The sequence below is a fragment of the Microcebus murinus genome, chromosome 29 (genome assembly GCF_040939455.1).
Source record: "Microcebus murinus isolate Inina chromosome 29, M.murinus_Inina_mat1.0, whole genome shotgun sequence".
NCBI lineage: Eukaryota > Metazoa > Chordata > Mammalia > Primates > Cheirogaleidae > Microcebus > Microcebus murinus.
The window spans coordinates 11310632-11333444 of NC_134132.1; the positions used below are offsets into that span (position 1 = coordinate 11310632).

Here is a 22813-nt window from a genome sequence, read left to right on the forward strand (position 1 = left end):
ATTTGTGAGTGTTTGTTCCTAACGGGAGACCTATTTCTACCCTGCCGGATGACTCATCTGGATGTTTGTTTGATTGGCACATGGCCCAGCCAATAGGAAAACTGGAAGCATTTGAAATTCCAAATATTGGATTCCCCCAGAATGGCCATACCTATGAAATGCAGTCTAGCTGTCATCACTTTTTAAAATTTCAGATGAAGTTCTCCTTAAAGTTGGGTAATGAGACACTCTAACAAAATAAATAAATTAAAAATATTTTTTTTTAAAAAAAAAAAGAGAGACATCCTGTTCCTAACAGAAGGAAAAGGTTCTCCTTGAGGTTCTCCACAATCCCTCATCTTTAACTTCTCTAAATCCATGAAAAGCAACAGTGGGAAGAGGAAAGAAAGAAAGAACTTAAGGACTCTAAGTAAAGGGATGAATTAAAGTCCCTGTGACTTATCAATTATTGGGGTTATTAAGCCATTTTTCTGCTTTATGAGTGTTTCTGAGAAATGATAACATCTTTCCTTAAATTTTTACAGTTGGGGAAATTACCAAATAACTATATGATCACATGAGTCTCAAAACAACTCGAGAAGATAAACGAGAAAGGTACTATTATTTTTCCTGTTTTGCAAAGGAAGAAACTAGCAACTTGACCAAAGTCTCTTGCCTCGTGTAAAAGGCAGTTCAAGTCCAGAACTCAGATCTTCCAATTCCACACCAAGTGTTCTTTAAATTGTGCTGCTGCCCTTGAATAAGCTCAGACATTTGGGCAAAAAAATATATATCTATCTACTTTCATATCAATACTGCATATTTAAGCCTGAAAGAATCATAAATATGCATTCAAAAATGTGTTTCATTTCTGCATTTTTCACCCAGAGTTTTATGTTCTCATTCCACAAATAGTCTACATTTTGTAGCCAGTGTATACCAAATTTGAATGTCTCAAAATAAATGACTTTTTTACTTATCCAAGAATAAATGGTACTCATCATACTTAGCAAGGACATCATGGTTTTGATTTTCAAAGTACTTTGCAAGCATCAGCTAATTAAGTCTCCCTGAGTCTTCAGTATGACAGTCATTTTCAAAATACCTCTCATTTCTCAGGAAAGTTCTCCATTCTGTCTTATGGATACAAATCAGCACATTTGTTCAGCTCCTAAAATAAGAATCTAAAGGCCATGAAATTATTTCCATCTATGTGCATCAAACACAATTATCTCAGTAAGACAAAAATGTCCAGAGACTGGTCTGAAGGACCAAATGGAACACAACAAAAGGACTCAGGGATGTTTAAAGACTAGATGTTGGAATTTCCCACAAGGTCCTTCAAAAATACAACACAGGCATCTTTTTCATAAATGAAACTTGATGTGGTTTCTTGCTTAGCTCATTCTAAATGACATGACCGTATTCTGCCTTTAAATTTATGTTTTTAATTTTACAACGGAAATAAACTCCTAAAAAAAAAAATTATTTCACCCTAGGATTCAGTAATAATCAGGGACCATAAAAGAAATCTTGGGCTCTCAAAAAGTTTGCACAACTGGCCATCTGAGGTTATGTGGCAAACCCTATATTTGTTCTCTCCCTTAGAATGTCTTCCCTACAGCTATGCCAGGATTCTCAGCAGTTTAGTAGCTCCTTTGGGTTAAGACCAAAGCAAAAATACCTTTTACCTGAGAGCAGAAAGATATTAATTCAGGAATATTCTTATCTTCCAAGTATCACTAGATGCATATAAAAAAATAGGATTTAGGCCGGGCGAGGTGGCTCACACCTGTAATCCTAGCACTCTAGGAGGCCGAGGCAGGAGGATCGCTCAAGGTCAGGAGTTCAAAACCAGCCTGAGCAAGAGCAAGACCCCGTCTCTACTATAAATAGAAAGAAATTAATTGGCCAACTAATATATATATATATATAATTAGCCGGGCGTGGTGGCGCATGCCTGTAGTCCCAGCTACTTGGGAGGCTGAGGCAGAAGGATCGCTTGAGCCCAGGAGTTGGAGGTTGCTGTGAGAGAGGCTGATGCCACGGCACTTATTCTAGCCTGGGCAACAAAGTGAGAGTCTGTCTCAAAATAAATAGATAAATAAATAAAAATTAAAAAGTAGGATTTAAATGTATAGACTATATAACACAAGTGAGTTGTTTTTCACGAGTGAACTAAATGGAAAAAAATAGCAAAGAATAGTATGTATGTTCTGGAACTAGGGCTCTTGGGCAGCTTGAGATAACCTAGGGGAGGAAGGTATGGAAGAAGGAAGGAGAAAAAGTAAGGTTCTTTTCTCTTATATCACACTTAATACAAGATGTGCATTTCTCGTATATCGAAAGTAATACAAGGCTAATGACCATAATAATAATATTGATGAGAGGCAGCAGGCAGAGAAATGGAAATAATAATCACTTATATGTGTAAAGTTGCAAAGAGCTTCTGCACCTCAAAGTTGCACCTCAAAATTGTTACCCTACTACTAGTAACCCCATTCCATAGATGAAGTTTGGGAAGATTAAGTAATTTGCTGGAGGTAGCGTTTAGTACCTGGCAGAGCCAGGGCCCAATGCCGGAACCTCTGACTTCTATTCTATAATCCATTCCACTAGACCATGCCGTGAGAACACCAAAGACTGATTCCAAAGCTCAGCATTCTAATCTTTGCTCCTCTTGAGCTTGGTACATCTGGCCAAATAATTTAGATTCTTTGTGCTTCTGTATCTTTATATTTAAATATTATCTTCCTCCTTTCCTCACTATAGAATGAGAGAGTATACAGAAAAACATTTTACAAACTGCGAAATGCTATATAAATACAAGGAATGTGTGACTACGTCCATCTTAATGAATTAATATTCCCGAAAACTCTGCCTCAACACAACCTTACCGTTAAGCTTTCCTCCCTTTTGTCTTAAAGAACAAAGAATCTCTCTTTTTTCCAAACTTAAACCTTCCACCTGTGCTTTAATATTAGCCCAGCAAACATTTATTGAAGTCTTACCAACACTGTATCATCTCACTGAGCCTTCAAATCATTTTATAGGCAATGAACCTAAGCCACAAAGAAACCGCAAAATTTGCCCCAAGATTATGCAAATTAGTATTAGGGCCTAGGCAGTCCTATTTCAGAGCCTATGCCTCTAATCATTCTGCAATTCTGTCTTGCCAGTGGGTCAGGCAACTGGTCTGTTTTTCCCTGTTTCACACACCTATTGCTGTGTAACAATCTACCCCTAATTAAAGTCATATCATTTGCTCATGATTCTGCAATCTGGACTGGGCTCAGCTGGGTGATTCTTCTGCTGATTTTGCCTGGAGTTACACATGTGGCTAAACTAGATCTTCCTCCTATAATCCGCCATCTTGGTGATTAACACCATCATTCACCCTAGTTTATTCAAACTAGAAATGTGATAATTCAAGACTCTTCCTTTTCATATTCCCACAATACCTGTTATAATTAGTCATTACGTTTTATGAGTTTTTCCTTTTGTTATGTATGAGGAATAATCCAGTGGTGTGCTGGTAAGTGTTTAACAACTGGTTTGGGGAGGGATGGATAGCATTTGATGGTTTTCATGCTGTGAGCCTCCCACCATGACTGGTTTTGAGTTAACACTATGACATCATTGAACAGAATTGAGAAGGGACATGCAGTAAGTGCACATTATATAGTATCTCCACCTAGAGATATAATGGCCATAAATAACCTCAAGAGAGTAGATAACAGTAAAATGTAGTAAAATCATGAAGTGATGCGTTTTGAGTATTTATATCCTTTCGTTTTAATTTTTACATGAAACCTCTGGATTTTAAAATACTGGTTTGAAATATACCATGCCTACCAAACCAAACTTATCCACAGGCCCCCTCCAAATCACAGATTGCCAATTGAGCGCATCAATCGTTAGGTGAACATTGATGTCCTCTAGTCATCATCTAGACTCTGTGGTAGTGCAATGTTCTATTACTAAAAATTTTCAGTGAATGAGTATTTTTCTCTACCAGTTTGTTTCACCCAAACTTGACATACCATATTACTTCATTTCGCGACTTTTATCTTCATTACAAATACTCACCGATCTTTAGACCCGAGATCTACACAGAGCCTTTACACACACAGTCCTAAGTGGAGATAAGTTTTGCTGAATCCACGTGGTCCAAGAAATCAAGGAGTCAATTTTCACAGCGACGCAATTGAGTAAGAGCTGTCATTGATCTGTTTTTTCAGACATGTTAGTCCACAAGCATAGCAATGAGCTTCAAATACAAAGGACAGGACTGAGCTCAGCATTGGCTAACGTTACCTTTTAATCTTTCATAAGGACACCTTTACCTACCACCAATAATTAATCTTCTTGGTTCACAGGTCTAGAAAGCCATGAAGACTCTGCTTTTCTTCCTCTACATCTTGGGAGCTGCAGCTGCGATCCCGGTAAATTTCCTTTCTTCTGTTGTTGCATCTTTCTCTCCCCTTGACATTTAGTTTAGAAATCCTCTATTTAAAAGAAAATGTTCTTACTAGTGGTTTGAAATTCTCCTTTTTATTTTAAGTATATTCTTTATCACCCAAGCAATGAATGGATAACTCGAAAAACTGATGTAATATATATATATTTTTGATGTAATGTATTTTTTTTTTTTGAGGCAGAGTCTCACTTTGTTGTCCAGGCTAGAGTGAGTGCCGTGGCGTCAGCCTCGCTCACAGCAACCTCCAACTCCTGGGCTCAAGCGATCCTCCTACCTCAGCCTCCCGAGTAGCTGGGACTACAGGCATGCGCCACCATGCCCGGCTAATTTTTTCTATATATATTAGTTGGCCAATTAATTTCTTTCTGTTTATAGTAGAGACGGGGTCTCGCTCTTGCTCAGGCTGGTTTCGAACTCCTGACCTTGAGCAATCCACCCACCTCGGCCTCCCAAAGTGCTAGGATTACAGGCGTGAGCCACCTCGCCCGGCTGATGTAATGTATTTTTGAAAAAACTTTTTTCAGAACCATGAGTTTCTACAAGATGCAATAAATATGCAGCAGAAAGTGTGGGCTATCAGTTTATTAGCCACAGAATATGCGCAAATACCAAAGGGACAGGAAGAAATAAATTCTCCTATAGGATCTCATCACAGTGGTATTACGAATCTAAGAATTTAACTTAAGAGTCCAAGTTCACACCTTCCAGCAGCATTTTCTGCAAGATCAATATAGTCTGGCTGAGAAATTTTGGAAGTCTGTAATAAAAACAGGAACCAATTGGTTAAGGGCAGGAAATGATATGGTAATCATAAATTGGCTCCAAACTCATCCTTCCAAGCAAGCACGCTGGAAGTAGATAGGACTAGAACATTCTCTTCATAGTCAGATATCCTGGGCCCACTGTTCACACAGAAGTGAAGCAGCCGTGTACAAATTATATCATTTTAGACCATGTCAGCAGCCCCAAATCAAAATGAAACTTAAAAAAAAACAAAGTGGAACCATGGCTTGAATGATCATTTGGAATGATCCATGAATGATCTATCATCCTTAATTAAAACAAAGCACCGGGCGTGGTGGCTCACGCCTGTAATCCTAGAACTCTGGGAGGCCGAGACGGGAGGATCACTCAAGGTCAGGAGTTCGAAACCAGCCTGAGCAAGAGCAAGACCCCCGTCTCTACTAAAAATAGAAAGAAATTAATCGGCCAACTAAAAATACATAAAAAATTAGCCGGGCATGGTGGTGCATGTCTGTAATCCCAACAGGAGGATTGTTGGAGCTCAGGAGTTCGAGACCAGCCTGAGCAAGAGCAAGACCCTGTCTCTACTAAAAATAGAAACAAATTATCTGGACAACTAAAAATATATATAGAAAAAATTAGCCGGGCATGGTGGCGCATGACTGTGGTCCCAGCTACTCGGGAGGCTGAGGCAGGAGGATCGCTTGAGCCCAGGAGTTGGAGGTTGCTGTGAGTGAGGCTGACACCATGGCACTCTAGCCCGGGCAGCAGAGTGAGACTCTGTCTCAAAAAAAAAAAAAAAAAAAAAATTAAATTAACACTTAAAAAATAAAATAAAACAAAGGATTTGTGCCATTTTTTTTTCTTTTTCATCAAATGGAAGAATCAGCCTTCCTTTAAATAGACAAAACTATTTCTCTGTTTTCCCCTCATCCCTCCCTCCGTCTCTAGGTTTAGGATTCTGCCCTTGCTTTTTGGTTAAGTTGGTGGCTAGCTTCTGGCTGGCAGATGTGTCAACAAAAAACAAAGTCCCTGCCACCCACACCAAGACGTTCTTAGAAAAGAGAATTTCTGACCACAACTAAGAATCATGGTGGAGTAGGGTGGAGCTACCTACCCCAGCTGAAATTATACATTGTAGCCTGAAATTGCAAAAGGGAGACAAATTAACATTCAACACAGAAAGGAACACCCACAAAACCATTGTTTTCTCCCCAAATTGTGTTTTACCTTTGGAGCAGTTGCTGCTATATAAATAGGCATCAAAAAAGTGTCTTTGAACCAAGTGTTTGAATAGCACACCTACGTACAGACACATTCTAGATGTTTCATTTCTGGGGCAATTTATGATCAGGCAGACCCAGCCAAATGCTGAACAGATAAATACCTTCTTATAGGATTGACCTATTAAAAATTTGTTATTATTTTCCCAGCCTGCCTGAATTTTGTGATTGGGAGATTCCAAATGAATTGCCACGTTAAATAAATGTAGACATGGACGTAATGATAAAACAGAGTTTCGATTTCAGAATATTTCTGGAAGAAAAAAAGCTTCCATGTTTTTTGTGCATTTCTTCCCACTTGGGGCGGGGCGGTGGGTAGAGAGTGAGGGGGTGGGAGAGAGTGAACTGTTCTCCACTAATATCTTAAAATCTAATAGCTTAAATCTAATAGCTTAAAATCTAATAGCTTAAAATCTCTCCCACCCATGGTCTTCCATCATGCTCGGTTGACAAACTCTGCAAAGTGTGCAAGAAAGCAAACCAAAACTAAAACAAATCCTGTACTCCCTGGCTTTCTTTGTATTATACAATCAGCAGTACTGGATCTGCTAATAGAATCAAAATGAGTCAATCCAAAAATAATCTGAGTTTTATACTTAACACCTGGATATGTTTGCCAACTGAGTGTGCAAACATTTCCATAATAAAGATCACCGGTGAGTATCTGCCTCAGTTGCTGGGCAGTGCATGTTATAACCACGGGATGGTATTACTACTAGCAATGGTAATTTGCAGTTGAGTAACTCCTTAGCATTTATGACATAGTTTGTATATGTAAGCTTCTTTTGATATTTCTGGTCACTCGGTATTTCTTTCCACCTTGAGAGATGGCAGGGTAGAAATTAAGGACCTGTCAAGCTACAGATAGTAAGTCGTAATCCTAGCACTCTGGGATCGTTTGAGCTCAGGAGTTCGAGACCAGCCTGAGCAAGAGCGGAGACCCCAACTCTACTAAAAAAATAGAAATAATTGGCCAACTAAAAATATATATAAAAAGTTATCTGAGCATGATGGCACATGCCTGTAGTCCCAGCTACTCGGGAGGCTGAGGCAGGAGGATCGCTTGAACCCAGGAGTTTGAGGTTGCTGTGAGCGAGGCTGACGCCACGGCACTCACTCTAGCCCAGGCAACAGAGTGAGACTCCATCTCAAAAAAAAAAACAAAAAACAAAAAAAAAAGCAATTAAATATTGAGTGAAAAGATTTATAACATTTTCTGCAAATTATCAGTGAGTACTTAAATGTTAAATTAAGAAAATGTATATTTCAGACATACATGATCTTTATCAATGAAAAAAAAAGAAAAAAAATAAATAAAAAAAAAGAAAATGTATAATACTATATCCTATGGTTAATTTTATTTGACTTCAGCTTTCTGCTAAATAACACTTTTCAAAAATTATAAAGTATGAATGCTTTGTAAAAGTTCGAAAAACACAGGAAATAATTCCAAAACTCAAAAATTACCATTATTGAAATCCTTTTGTTCTATTGTCACCCAGTCTCTGCATATATAACCTTTTCTTAAATATGATTGAGATTCTTTCTTTCACCTAACATTATATTCTGGGATTTGTTTGTATCCTCAAAAACTCTAGAGGATATCTTTTAATCGATAATATGAATGAAGTATATTGCTACTGATAATCATAGCAACAAAAGAGTACCTAGCAGTTTTTAAAATTAGCATCTAGATAGGAATGACACAAACTAGTTTTAATTTTTTTTCAGACAAATGCAAAGTTCTTATCTGATCATTCCAAACCAACTGCTGAAACAGGAACACCTGACAACACTGCAACCCCCATTTTATGGGATGATGATGATGCCGAAAACGAAAAGGAAACTGTAGAATCCATAGAAGACAATCCCAACCATGAGGTAAAAGTATTATCATTATGTTAATATAATTTAATTATCCAAAGGTCTCAGTTTCGGCTGGGTGCAGTGGCTCATGCCTGTAATCCTAGCACTCTGGGAGGCCGAGGTGGGAGGATCGCTTGAGGTCGGGAGTTCGAGACCAGCCTGAGCAAGAGCAAGACCCCCATCTCTACTAAAAATAGAAAGAAAATTTAAACGGCCAACTAAAATATATAGAAAAAATTAGCCGGGCATGGTGGCGCATGCCTGTAGTCCCAGCTACTTGGGAGGCTGAGGCGGGAGGATTGCTTGAACCCAGGAGTTTGAGGTTGCTGTGAGCTAGGATGATGCCATGGCACTCTAGCCAGGGTGACAGAGCAAGACTCTGTCTCAAAGAAAAAATGTCTCAGTTTCAAAGCATGGTCAAAGAGATTACCTATTCATGTCTCAGTTTAATTTTTCAAAACATTACGATCGCATCAGCTATGTCCAATCACTAGAAGAATCGTGAGGCTGAATGAGTTTTGCTTCTTGGGCGGAGGTGCTATATAATTGTTCCACCTCACAAATTTCAAACTCGGGTGAAACCTTTGGCTATAGAATGTAAGGACTATCATAGATATGTTTACATGATAATGTGTGAAGGCAAAGAATAATGGATATTAAATGTTGGCTTAGGAATGATAAATATGATGACATGATCATTTGTTTCAAGAATAAACTTTCTTTTAAGGCTGAAAAGTCTTCAATACTAAAGTCAAAAGGGGAAAGCCAGGAGCAGTCAGCAGAACAGGGCGAGAGTTATAGCCAAGACCTGGGGTCGAAGGATCCGGAGGACAGTGACGGGGACTTGAGTGTCAGTTTGGGGCACACACCAACTGAAGGCACGTTGGACCTACCGGAAGGTACAGAGGAGCCTCCAAAGGAAAAACTCCCAGAGAACATCCATCTCCCTGCTTCCGATGCGAGCTCCTTTGAGGAGCCTGACAATGAAGAAAGCATCACAGAGCTTGAGGAGAACCAAGAACAACCTACAAGTGATTCCCATCATCAGCTGAACAGGAGCAATAAACACAGCCAAGACCTGAGGGACCAAGGAAACCAAGAGCAGGATCCAAATATTCCCAATGGAGAAGAAGAGGAGGAGGAGGAGGAGGAGGAGGAAAAAGAGCCAGGTGACGTGGGTGCCCACGTTGATAACCAAGAAAAGGAGAGAGAATTTCCCAAGGAGCATCCTGGCAGCCAGCGGGAAGATGGCAATACTCAATCTGATGATATTTTGGAAGAGTCTGATCAACCAACGCAAGTAAGCAAGTCGCAGAAGGAGGAGTTTGAGCAGGGTAACCAAGACCAAGAAGAGGGTACCTCCGACACAGAAATGGAAGAGGAAGATGCATCAGACATCAATAGGCACATTCCGGGGACGGAATGGCAGAGCCAAGAGGGTAGACCTGGCCTTGACGCTGTCAGCAGCAGCGAGGAGAATGATAAAAAGACTGTCCCTGAGGCTTTGCTCCTGGAACCTACTGATGGCGGTGACGTCATGCCCCAAAACCCCGGTGCCAGTGATGATGGGGCTGAAGATGGCCCCAAGCCCAGCTCAAGGGATGACGACCTCATCCCAGGCCAGGCCTTTCTGGAGGGAGAAAGAGCTCAATCCAATTACCATCATAGCAAGGATGAGGAGCAAAGAGAAGGAGCACATGGGGACGAAAGCGCAGAGACCACTGGAACCGGAGAACACCCAGAGGTAAGATTATTTACAGTGTCACCTGTCCAACAATGTCACCGTCATCAAAGAACAGCGACAACCTTGCCCTGTGTTCTCACAATCTCTTGCGTGCATTTCTGTCCGCACGTTACCGAGATATATGATGGTTATTTATTTTTAGTTGGATCTCCATCGTTGGGCTGACAATACCTGTTTTATTGGGGTTCCCTTAGATTTGAATGCTATTTATTCTAGAAATGCAGGGAGCAAAGACAGAAGAGTGGAGAAAGTGTTAACAGGGCAGGAAAGGAAGCTAACAGAAGGAACATGATGGAAGTCATGTAAAGAAAATTCCTTAGAATTATTCCATTTGGGGAGCGAGGGAGCTAGGGCTGATTTGGGCTTATTTTGCTAGAGGAGGTACAAATGTCTCAGCACTTCCAGTCTGTTCTTTGAGCAGGCCAAGCAGATTGCCATGGTTTTCCAGGCACAGAGATGTAGATACTGGCAGTTGAAAGTCGCTGGAACTAGCTGGAATGATCGATTATGACAGAACTGGAGGGTGGAGGGAGCAACAGATTTGCTCCAAACAGGCGCCATGTTGTTTTCAAGCTCAATCACCAGCGTCTAACAAAATTCCTCTAACACAATAAAAGATCCCAGCAGTATCTGTTGAATTAGCTGTGAAGATTAAGGTACTATTTTATTAAGCAAACACATATCAAAACGAGAATCTGGAAACTGCAGCTGGATAGGGTCAGGGAGGAAGCATACGGCTATTTGGTTGTTTAATCATTTGGCGTTTTCGTGCCAAACCCTACCGGCCACCTCCAAGAGGACTAGGCACAGCTTTTGTCGAGCAAGGTCAATAGTGACCTCAATTAGGGGGAACTCTGTTGCCATGATAACATAGGCATTTTTTTTCTTACACTTTAAAAACCCGGTAAGAAAGCTTTAACCAACAACCTCATGGAGATTAGCAATGCAACCCTGCCTTAACCACAGAATCACAAGGTAACAGCTCATTTCTAGAGTTTTCCCAAATCCAAAGGGGAGAGTCTTAATGAGTCATCCAAGACACAGCGCTAAATCCAATCGATGAAGATGGAATTAATTGCTCTCCACGGGTAGACGGTGGTCTACACTCCATAGTTGCCACTGGCTTCCCTTTTGGAGATCTGAAACCGGTTTGGGCGTGGAAAAAACTGTGAAATTTTGCACAGTGGGAATATACATGAAGTAGTGGCTCTCTCCCCTTAATAGGTTTAACTTCTGCTTTTGTTCTTCTAAAGGCCAAGAAAGCAGAGCGCTCATCGAATGAAGACAAAACATCAAGTGAAGACAACGGGAGGCTGCCCAGTGTTGGTGAGTGTACAGAGAGCAAGCCGTTGGTGACATCTGCCACTTTGGCCTTGCCCCTCCCTCCCTTCCTTCCTGCAATCCTCTCCAAGGAAATGCTCCCATAAATTGTTGATATTTACCTGTGCATATTCAACACACAACGAGGGTAAATGTGTTTACAAACTGGAAGTCTCGTTGAGATATTATTAGTGACAAAGCTAGAGTTCTTTCTCCCTAAATCCTTTTGCTTCTGGGGAAGAATTAATTCTACTTTATGTCTTCGAAAGCCCATAACTTGCTAGTGAATTTAGATCCCATAGGCCCTAATTCCTACAACAATCACAATTAAGGCCCTAATTCCTACAACAATCACAAACGTTTTTGAGTTTCAGCACAACAAAATTCTCATGGCTTGTGTAACTCCTGAATGGCTTGTACAACACGGCACTAGAGACTTCAGACTGTGACCAATTCAGGCAGGCCAAGAACAGCACTCTGTTCTTTGTACAGCTCCGATCCAAACTGACGCAAGAGGAAATCTAGACTGTCGCATAAAACAGTCTGGCGTTAGAAGGTTCCATCTGGAAACTGACACATCAGTTGAAGTGGTTTCTGAGATTTTCCCACTTCCAAATTTTCAAATTTCAAAGGTTTCACATTTTCTCCAATCTTAGTGGAAATGGAGCTGATAGTCTGAGTGAATTTGCATTTGCATACTCCGTTCAGCCTTGTCCATGTTTCCTGTCCAAACTTTCTTGCTAGATGCTTGCACGAGCTTCCAGTGCAAAAGAGGACACGTTTGCAAGGCAGACCAGCAGGGAAGACCCCACTGTGTTTGCCAAGACCCGGTGGCTTGTCCCCCAACTAAACTGCTTGACCAAGTAAGTATTCTATAAAATAGTCTTGAAGAGGTTCCAAAAGGTGAGTGCTATGAGTGAAAAGAGTTTGCAATGGAAATGCTTTGTTAAAAAAAAAAAAAAAAAGCAGATGAGATGCCCAAGTTATCATACAATATTTGAAGTAATATTGAACAGGAACAAATGCCAACAAAATCAAAGAATTTCAACTGTGCCATGAAAACGTAATACCGGCATTGGAGCTATAGAACTTACCTTAAAACTCATTTTAACGGGCCAGGCGCTGTGGCTCACGCCTGTAATCCTAGCACTCTGGGAGGCCAAGGCGGGGGAAGATCGCTCCAGGTCAGGAGTTCGAAACCAGCCTGAGCAAGAGAGAGACCCCCCGTCTCTACTAAAAAATAGAAAGAAATTAACTGGCCAACTAAAAATATATAGAAAAAATGAGCCAGGCATGGTGGTGCATGCCTGTAGCCCCAGCTACTGGGGAGGCTGAGGCAGGAGGATCGCTTGAGCCCAGGAGTTGGAGGCTGCTGTGAGCGAGGCTGATGCCACGGCACTCACTCTAGCCTGGGCAACAGAGTGAGACTCTGACTCAAATAAATAAATAAATAAATAAACAAAACAAAAACTCATTTAGGTTTGGAACATCTGCAGTTTTCATTCTACTGAGCTTATCTAGAGCTAAATAATTGGCATCACCATTGGCATAGTTTACTTGATTTTTTTTATACCAAATGGGAGAATTATGATGTTAATAGTGTCACCTGCACCATTTATCAGACAGCCGAGGAGCCTTAAGAAGCAGGGTGTTTTCCAATGAGCATTTGGCGCTGTCAGCTTTTTCTCTTGTTTGTCTTTCCTAGGTTTGTGGCACTGATAATCAGACCTATGCCAGTTCTTGTCATCTGTTTGCCACTAAGTGCAGAATGGAAGGGACCAAAAAGGGGCATCAACTACAACTGGATTATTTTGGAGCCTGCAAATGTAAGATTCCATCACTCCTGCCAACCCCCATTTCTGAGAAGGTTTGGGGTGAATCTGCCTATGCCTGATTTATCTACATGCAAACAGGAAACAGCTAGTGCAGCTCTGAACTCAGGCTGCACTTTAAAACCAACTGCAGGGACTTAAAAAATAAGAATAGGCCGGGCACGGTGGTTCATGCCTGTAATCCTAGCACTCTGGGAGGCCGAGACGGGATTGCTCAAGGTCAGGAGTTCGAAACCAGCCTGAGCAAGAGCGAGACCCTGTCTCTCCTAAAAATAGAAATTAATTGGCCAACTAAAAATATACAGAAAAAATTAGCCGGGCGTGGTGGCGCATGCCTGTAGTCCCAGCTACTCGGGAGGCTGAGGCAGGAGGATCGCTTGAGCCCAGGAGATTGAGGTTGCTGTGAGCGAGGCTGATGCCACGACACTCTAGCCTGGGCAACAGAGTCAGACTCTGTCTCAAAATAAATAAATAAAAATAAGAAGACTAATTCCCAGACTTTAACCCTAGGAAATTCTAATTTGATTGGACTACGTTGGAACCCTGGCATTGTTTTTTTTTTTTCATTTGTTTTGAAAGTAGCCTAGACAATTCGCATGTGCAGCCAGGGCTCCAAACCTCTATAATAATGTTATCTTCTTTAACAATACCGATGAGATCACTGGAATGCTGCTAAATTGTTTGCCCTCTTCCCGACTGAAGTGAAGCCTTTGCCAAGAAGTTTTCATGGCAACATATTCTTCCAGAAGTTTTTTGAAGTTGGCTTCCTTCCCCAGGATAATCTCAATTGCATCTGACTCCCCTTTCTGCTAAGTGATTCTCCACGTTAGGGGGGCCCACTCGTATCTCCGGGTCTCCTCTACTTGCAACCACAGGACAAAGAACACAGGAAGGTGACATTCTTCCACCCCCTGGACATTAGATGATTTGCTTTGTCCAGTGAAATGTGAGCCAAACTCAGGCATGGGAGTTCTGGGCAGAAGCATGTAAGAAGAGCTGGGGTCTGGTTCTCCGTGCTCTCTGTCCTTGTCACTACAGACCCTAAAGCCTCGTGTTGAGATGGTGGCCTCAAAAATTGGTGGCACCATCCCAAGCCCCACGGAGGCTGCCAAGAGCAGAGCCCTCCCGCCGGCTTGTCTTGGACTCGTAGCAGGATTGCAAAGTAGACTTGGGTTTCCTTAAGCCACTGAGATTCAGCATTATTTGTCACCATCGTATAAGCTAACCTTTCCTTTTTCTTCTTTTCCTCTAAAAAATAGCCCTTGCTGGCCGGGCGCGGTGGCTCACGCCTGTCATCCTAGGACTCTGGGAGGCCGAGGCGGGAGGATCCCTCAAGGTCAGGAGTTCAAAACCACCCTGAGCAAGAGCGAGACCCCGTCTCTACTAAAAATAGAAAGAAATTAATTGGCCAACTGATATATAGAGAAAAAAAAATGAGCGGGCGTGGTGGCGCATGCCTGTAGTCCCAGCTACTCGGGAGGCTGAGGCAGGAGGATCGCTTGAGCCCAGGAGTTGGAGGTTGCTGTGAGTGAGGCTGATGCCAGGGCACTCACTCTAGCCTGGGCGACAGAGCGAGACTCTGTCTCAAAAAAAAAATAGCCCTCATGCCCTCCACCTTTGAATTTCAACTCTGGTTGTACAGTAATGAATGCTCATCAATAACTGCATCTCAAAATTATTCTTGGAGCTTTAAACACACCCTAATGCTTAGGCTGTGCCCCACACCAATCAGATCAGAATTTCTATGTACGGAAGCTGCCATTGGTATGGTTTTTAAACACCCCAGGCAATTCCGTCACGATGCCACCAGGGTTGGGGACCCATGATGGTCCATCAGCTACCAGAAGCTCTTAAGCTTTTTTTTTTTTTTTTTTGAGACAGAGTCTCACTGTTGCCCTGGCTAGAGTGAGTGCCGTGGCATCAGCCTCGCTCACAGCAACCTCAAACTCCTGGGCTCAAGCGATCCTCCTGCCTCAGCCTCCCGAGTAGCTGGGACTACAGGCATGCGCCACCATGCCCGGCTAATATTTTCTGTATATTTTAGTTGGTCAATGAATTTCTTTCTATTTTTAATAGATACGGGGTCTCACTCTCGCTCAGGCTGATTTTGGACTCCTGAACTTGAGTGATCCTCCTGCCTCAGCCTCCCGAGTGGCTGGGACTGACTGACAGACACGAGCCACCATGCCTGGCTAATTTTTTCTGTATATTTTAATTGGTCAAAGAATTTCTTTCTATTTATAGTAGAGACGGGGTCTCGCTCTTGCTCAGGCTGGTCTCCAACTCCTGACCTTGAGCGATCCTCCCGCCTCGGCCTCCCAGAGTGCTAGGATTGCAGGTGTGAGCCAGTGCGCCCGGCCTGGTATGGTTTTTAAAACACCCCAGACAATTCTGTCACGATGCCACCAGTGTTGGGGACCGGTGATGGCCCATCAGCCACCGAAAGTTCTTAAGCTTCTTGTTGTGGGGACGTTCCATAGCACAGGATAAGGCCCAGAGGTTATGATACATTTTTCTGCCTCTATCACTAGAATGTGAAAACAAGCACCACATGTACTCGCCATCAAATTGGAACTAATCGGTCAACACTTATGTGCACATGTGGAAGTGACACTCATCGGAAATCAAGCAGGGGACGCAGGGAGGAGGGGATGGGTAAATTCACACCTAATGGGCACAATACACACTATCTGGGGGTCTGGGGGTGGGCACACTTATAACTTTGCCTCAAACAGTACAAAAGCTATTTGGTTTTTTTGAGACAGAGTCTCACTCTGTCACCTGGGCTAGAGTGCCGTGGCCTCAGCCTCGCTCACAGCAACCTCCAACTCCTGGGCTCAAGCGATCCTCCTGCCTCGGCCTCCTCCCAAGTAGCTGGGACTACAGGCATGTGCCACCGTGCCTGGCTGATTTTTTCTATTTTCAGTTAGAGACCACTCTCGCTCTTACTCAGGCTGGTCTCGAACTCCTGACCTCAAGCGATCCTCCTGCCTCAGTCCCCCCACCCCAGAGTGCTAGGATGACAGGCGTGAGCCACCGTGCCCGGCCTCCAAAGCAATCCATGTAACCAAAGAGTGTGTGACCCCTGTCACATCCTGAAATTAATTAATTAATTAATTAATTGCATTTGCAAATAAAAAATATTTTCTGCCTGTGACAGCTATTCCTGCTTGTACGGACTTCGAGGTGGCTCAGTTTCCTCTACGGATGAGAGACTGGCTCAAGAATATCCTCATGCAGCTCTACGAGGCTAACTCCGAGCACACCGGGTACCTCAACGAGAAGCAGAGAAATAAAGTGAGTTATGGGCGGGTCAGCTTCCCAGGTGTTTGTCTACACCGCCTGAGGACAAAAGGTGTCGGGGGCAGGGGGGACTAGCTACCTCCACCTGTTGGCAGGAGCCCACTCTGCTTCCCCGGACGTGGTTAGCCCACCTGGATGAACAGCATAGGGGTGGCCACTACTGATGTCACGAGGTTTTGGGGACCCCCCCAAACCACCCGCTCCCCACCCAAGGGCTCCTTAACCCATACCCAGAGGAAGCTCTGGCTGAGCGAAGTCAACATGAATTCAGCATTTATAGAGTCAGGCCCAGACATATTATTTATTTATTTATATTTATATTTTTTATTTATTTTATTTATTTCTTTTTGAGACAGAGACTCACTCTGGTGTCCAGACTAGAGTGCCATGGCGTCAGCCTCGCTCACAGCAACCTCCAACTCCTGGGCTCAAGTGATCCTCCTGCCTCAGCCTCCCGAGTAGCTGGGACTACAGGCATGCGCCACCATGCCCGGCTAATTTTTTTTCTATATATTTTTAGTTGTCCAGTTCATTTCTTTCTATTTTTTTAGTAGAGACAGGGTCTCGCCCTTGCTCAGGTTGGTCTCGAACTCCTGACCTCGAGCGATCCTCCCACCTCAGCCTCCCAGAGTGCTAGGATGACAGGCGTGCACCACCATGCCCGGCTAATTTTTTCCACATATTTTTAGTTGGCCAATTAATTTCTTTCTATTTCTAGTAGAGACGGCGTCTCACTCTTGCTCAGGCTGGTCTTGAACTCATGACCTCCAAGCGATCCTCCCGCCTCTGCCTTCCAGAGTGCTAGGATTACAGGCAGCTCACTGGGCCGACAGGAGCTGTTTGGGGGACAGGAGGGAGAGAGTTTACTCTTCAAGTTAAGTTTAGCAGGTGACAATTCCAACACCGTTCTGATCGTCTTCTCCCTTCCAAATCCAGGTCAAGAAAATCTACCTGGATGAGAAGAGACTCTTGGCTGGGGACCATCCCATTGACCTTCTCTTAAGGGACTTTAAGAAAAACTACCACATGTATGTGTACCCCGTGCACTGGCAGTTTAGTGAACTTGACCAGCATCCTACGGACAGGTAAACACCTTCCCATTACCAGGTCCTCTCTCTGACGTATTGTCTGCAGCTCCATGCCAAAGAAAAACCTCGCTCACAGCAACCTCCAACTCCTGGCCTCAAGCGATCCTCCTGCCTCAGCCTCCTCCCGAGTAGCTGGGACTACAGGCATGCGCCACCATGCCCAGCTAATTTTTTCTATATATTTTTAGTTGTCCAATTGATTTCTTTCTATTTTTAGTAGAGACGGGGTCTCACTCTTGCTCGGGCTGGTCTCGAACTCCTGACCTTGGGCGATCCTCCCGCCTCGGCCTCCCAGAGTGCTGCCCCGCCAACTTTCTCATTCTGGATCCCAAATTCCCAAGATCATCTGATTGACCCCGCTTGAGTCCCGCGTCTACATGTGGCCCGATCAGGCACGGCGGGTGCATAAGAACCGGGTTGTCCAAACACGATTGCTGGGCACAGCCCTGTAGATTGAGGGTGGAAGGAAGGGCAGTCCCCAAGGAAGGGAGAAATCAACAACCCCAAAGCTGCCAACTTTACCCACAAATAGTTTATTGCATTTGCAGCTTCTCATCACGGTGCTATTTATTTGGCACGAAACTGTCACCTGGTGGAAGCAAAATGTCCTTGGGATCCTAAGAGTTGAGTCTTCATGCACAAAGAACTCGCTTAACGGGCTGCCACTCGTTTCGTTGCAGAGTCCTGACGCATTCTGAGCTGGCCCCTCTGCGAGCATCCCTGGTCCCCATGGAGCACTGCATCACCCGCTTCTTCGAGGAGTGTGACCCCAACAAGGACAAGCACATCACCCTGAAGGAGTGGGGCCACTGCTTTGGAATTAAAGAAGGTAAATCCATCAATAGCCAAAGGCGAGGGGCGTCCGTTCCCCCCAGACAAGCCCTACACCCTGCAGGGCTCACAGAGCTCAGATTGAAAGCTAGAGACAGGCCGGGCGCGGTGGCTCACGCCTGTCATCCTAGCACTCTGGGAGGCCGAGGCGGGAGGATCGCTCGAGGTCAGGAGTTCGAGACCAGCCTGAGCAAGAGCGAGACCCCGTCTCTACTATAAATAGAAAGAATTAATTGGCCAACTAATATATACAGAAAAAATTAGCTGGGCATGGTGGTGCATGCCTGGAGTCCCAGCTGCTGAGAAGGCTGAGGCAGGAGGATCGCTTGAGCCCAGGAGTTGGAGGTTGCTGTGAGCGAGGCTGACGCCACGGCACTCACTCTAGCCTGGGCAACAAAGTGAGACTCTGTCTCAAAAAAAAAGAAATTAATTGGCCAACCTAAAATATATATATAAAAAATTAGCCGGGCATGGTGGCGCATGCCTGTAGTCCCAGCTACTCGGGAGGCTGAGGCAGGAGGATCGCTTGAGCCCAGGAGTTGGAGGTTGCTGTGAGTGAGGCTGAGGCCACGGCACTCACTCTAGCCTGGGCAACAGAGTGAGACTCTGTCTCACATTTAAAAAAAAAAAGAAAAGATAAAAACAGCTCACAGAATGTAATTCAACAGTGAACATCAAATCTCTAAACCAGACGTTTTGTACATATGTCTATGTGGGATAAATTTGCAGTAAAGAAAAGTAAGTTCTTCAAAAGTCAGAATTCCCAAAAAGAAGTAACCTGTGCAACCTTCACTTTAAAAATATTCCTCATACATATGTATAATGGCCAGCAATTAGAAAGAAAGAGCTGAGAGTATGACTATTTATAAACAGGTGAGCAGAAGGGTTAGTCCTTTACCTCTACAATATTATTCTGCAAAATAAGCACAAGTGTTACAAGCAAAGAATGTCCATTTTTGTAAGCATCTAGTTCTGTGTATTATTTGTCTGTGCTGCATAACAAATTGTGGCCAAACTTAGCAGCTTAAAATCTCTCTCCCAGTTCCCTGTTTTTTTCTTTTCTTTTTTTTTTTTAAATGTGAGACAGAGTCTACCTCTGTTGCCCATGCTAGAGTGAGTGCCATGGCGTCAGCCTCGCTCACAGCAACCTCCAACTCCTGGGCTCAAGCAATCCTCCTGCCTCAGCCTCCCTAGTAGCTACAGGGACTACAGGCATGCGCCACCATGCCCAGGTCATTTTTTCTATACATATTAGTTGGCCAATTAATTTCTTTTTTTAAAAAAAAATTTTTTCTTTATTTTTCTTTTTTGTTTGTTTGTTTTTTATTTGCATGTAAATCTTAGAATAAGCTTATTAGCTGGCCAATTAATTTATTTCTATTTTTAGTAGAGACGGGGTCTCGCTCTTGCTCAGGCTGGTTTCGAACTCCTGACCAGGAATCTGGGGGTAGCCGGCCTGGATGTTCTGGCCGAGGGTCCCTCATTGGGTGGAGGTCAAGCTGCCAGCCAGCGTGGCAGTGACCTGATGGCTTGACTAGGGCCTCTAAGGTCATTCGTGTCGTGGCTGTCTGCCTGTAGGTCTCTCCTCCACAGGGCTGCTCACAGCATGGTGTCTGCATCCGATTGCTTCCGGGTCAAGCAGGGAGGGAGAGAAGGAGAGAGAGAACACCCAAGACCCCACAACTGATGCCACCATGTCTTTTATAACCTAATCTCAGCAGTGACATATCATTGCTTCTACCACATTCTGTGGGTCACCCTGACCAACCCTGCTAGACTTTGGGAAGGAGACCACAGGAAGTGGGGGACCACTGGGGGACCACTGGAGGCCATCTTGGAGGCCATCTTGGAAGCTGGATGCCATATAGGATTTTAATGCTGTTAGCGTTGATATGAAATGAATAAGCTATTAAGACCCAGACCCATACAAATAATGCCAACTTTCTTTCTAACATCTATTCCACAGAGTGCTTATAAAAATTCAAATACATCCCTAAATATATGGCTAACACTGTTTTTCCCAGTCCCCATATTGAAAGGACAAAACAGATCCAAGTACTGTTGCCCTCCACCCCACCATTATCAAGAGGGGAGAACTCAGCTGGAATAGGACATGTTTGTATATGCTCTTTTGTGTGGCACGTGATCTTAAAGAACTAATCAAAAAGGCAAATCTGAACAGAGGCCATTTATTTCAGAAAACCAGTTGCGTTTCGCTCTTCCTTTTGCGAAACTTGTGGCAGCTTTTCAGCCTGTGAGCTCACCCAGGCCCTGAGCCGGGCGGTTGTCTGGGAGGAGCAGGAAGACTTAAAGTGCAGTCATTTGCAAAGCTACTAATGATCTTGTTTGTGCCCTGTGGTTTGGCCATCGTCATGTTATTCTGAAGAGAGGGAAAAAATTATCACATAATAAGCCAATAAAGGAGATATTAAATATTCAGTCAGAACAAGTAAACAAGCTTTGGGTATGTAGCTAGGAAAGACAAAAAAAAAATCTCGATTTGAGAAATTCACAGAATGAGAAGATAAATTTGAGCCAGTCTTTTACTGAATTTTAACTGCCTGTGATCTGAACTAGATGTGCTCAAATATTCCAGCTCTGTCATTCACTAGCTACGTGAATAAGGGCATGCCACTACTTTTCCTTAGTGAGTCTCATTTTCCTTATCTATAAGAATGGAGTCCAATTAAGAGGTGGAGGAGTCTTCATTTATTTAGCGCCTATGACATACTGTGCATACATTGACATATACCCATGCCAATCTTTAGTAAACTTTCCAAGTGGGACCAATGGGGTGAACCAGTTAGATCATGCTCATGTTCTATGAAGGCATTTAAAGACATTATCCTAAGAGAACTGGGGGAATCACCAAAGTGTTTTCAACAAGGGAGTGATTTCCCTGGGATCCTATTTAAGAAAGATTCCTCTGGTTACATTGTAGAGAGGGCAAAGAACACTTGAGAAAATGTTGTGGTAAATCCAGGCAAGAGTCAATAAGAACTTGAACTAGGGAAGTGGCAGGGGGGAAATAAAGAAAAGTAAACATAGTCAAGATATATTTTTATTTATTTTTATTTTTGTTTTTGTTTTTGAGATAGAGTCTTACTTTGTTGCCCAGGCTAGAGTGCCATGGCGTCAGCCTAGCTCACAGCAACCTCCAACTCCTGGGCTCAAGCCATCCTCCTGCCTCAGCCTCCCGAGTAGCTGGGACTATAGGCATGCGCCACCATGCCCAGCTAATATTTTCTATATATTTTTAGTTGGCCAATTAATATATGTATTTTTTTATTTAGACAGTCTCACTCTGTTGCCCAGGCTATAGTGCCATGGCGTCAGCCTAGCTCACAGCAACCTCAAACTCCTGGGCTCAAGCAATCCTCCTGCCTCAGCCTCCCGAGTAGCTGGGACTACAGGCATGTGCCACCATGCCCGGCTAAGTTTTTCTATATATTTTTAGTTGGCCAATTCATTTCTTTTTATTTTTGGTAGAGATGCGGTCTTGCTCTTGCTCAGGCTGGTTTCGAACTCCTGACCTCGAGCGATCCTCCCGCCTCGGCCTCCCAGAGTGCTAGGATGACAGGCGTGAGCCACCACACCCAGCCCCTACCAGGGTTGAGAATATCACCTTTATTCTGGCTTATTAGGTCATTTCTCCAATTCCCCTGCATTGTTTATGCCTCTACTCTAGCTACCCCCTAAAAATGCTTTTTGTTTTTTGTTTTATAGAAGACATAGATGAGAATCTCCTGTTTTGAATGAAGATTTGAAAGAAATCCACCTTTCCACCATCCTCTGTCGTAACCACGTCAGAAATATATGCAGCTGTGATACCTGTAGATTTATATTTAGCAAAACATTCGCATGTGTAAGAAGACAATGAGAGTTTAACACTTGAGTTTATGATAAAAAAAAAAAAAAAAAAGACAATGAGAGCAACTCCTTGATAAAAATAAATGCACCAGGCATTTAACACAACTTTGGAAATACATCTTTTAGGTAAAGTCAGTATATACAAAACACTGTACATTGTGAACAGAAGTGTAACTCATAGTAATTTTACTCTCTGCATCAACTTAGGAGGTAATTAGTAATTGTAAAACTTGAAAAAAAAATAATGCATTCATACTATTCATAATATCATGTACACTACAAGTGGGGGATTGCTCTTTTATGTTAACATGCATTATTTTCAATATCTTAATATCCTAATAAAGAGTCCATAAAAATCCAAATGCTTATTCAAGTCTACTTCCAGTTATTTATTTAAGCAATCAAATCAGAAAGACCAACCCGGGGTTCCTACTTGACATCAAATTATAATTGTGCTTCCTAGACCCTAATCC

At 43.1% G+C, this 22813-nt stretch overlaps 2 protein-coding genes across 2 annotated transcripts in view; one reads left to right on the forward strand and one right to left on the reverse strand.

Moving 5' to 3' along the window:
• SPARCL1 (SPARC like 1) overlaps nucleotides 1-22702 on the forward strand; it is a 39863-nt gene extending 17161 nt beyond the window's left edge. Inside the window, exons 2-12 of the mRNA XM_012774057.3 lie at nucleotides 4359-4424; nucleotides 8218-8367; nucleotides 9080-10096; nucleotides 11350-11422; nucleotides 12161-12279; nucleotides 13122-13242; nucleotides 16409-16545; nucleotides 17488-17636; nucleotides 18320-18468; nucleotides 22197-22340; nucleotides 22391-22702. Coding sequence (XP_012629511.2) covers nucleotides 4371-4424; nucleotides 8218-8367; nucleotides 9080-10096; nucleotides 11350-11422; nucleotides 12161-12279; nucleotides 13122-13242; nucleotides 16409-16545; nucleotides 17488-17636; nucleotides 18320-18468; nucleotides 22197-22225 — 1998 coding nt within the window. The 5' untranslated portion in view covers nucleotides 4359-4370 and the 3' untranslated portion in view covers nucleotides 22226-22340; nucleotides 22391-22702. The remainder of the gene's footprint in view (nucleotides 1-4358; nucleotides 4425-8217; nucleotides 8368-9079; nucleotides 10097-11349; nucleotides 11423-12160; nucleotides 12280-13121; nucleotides 13243-16408; nucleotides 16546-17487; nucleotides 17637-18319; nucleotides 18469-22196; nucleotides 22341-22390) is intronic.
• Nucleotides 20681-22813, reverse strand: part of NUDT9 (nudix hydrolase 9) — a 35441-nt gene continuing 33308 nt past the window's right edge. Inside the window, exon 8 of the mRNA XM_075998641.1 lies at nucleotides 20681-20850. Within this exon, the coding sequence (XP_075854756.1) occupies nucleotides 20846-20850 (5 nt within the window). The 3' untranslated portion in view covers nucleotides 20681-20845. The remainder of the gene's footprint in view (nucleotides 20851-22813) is intronic.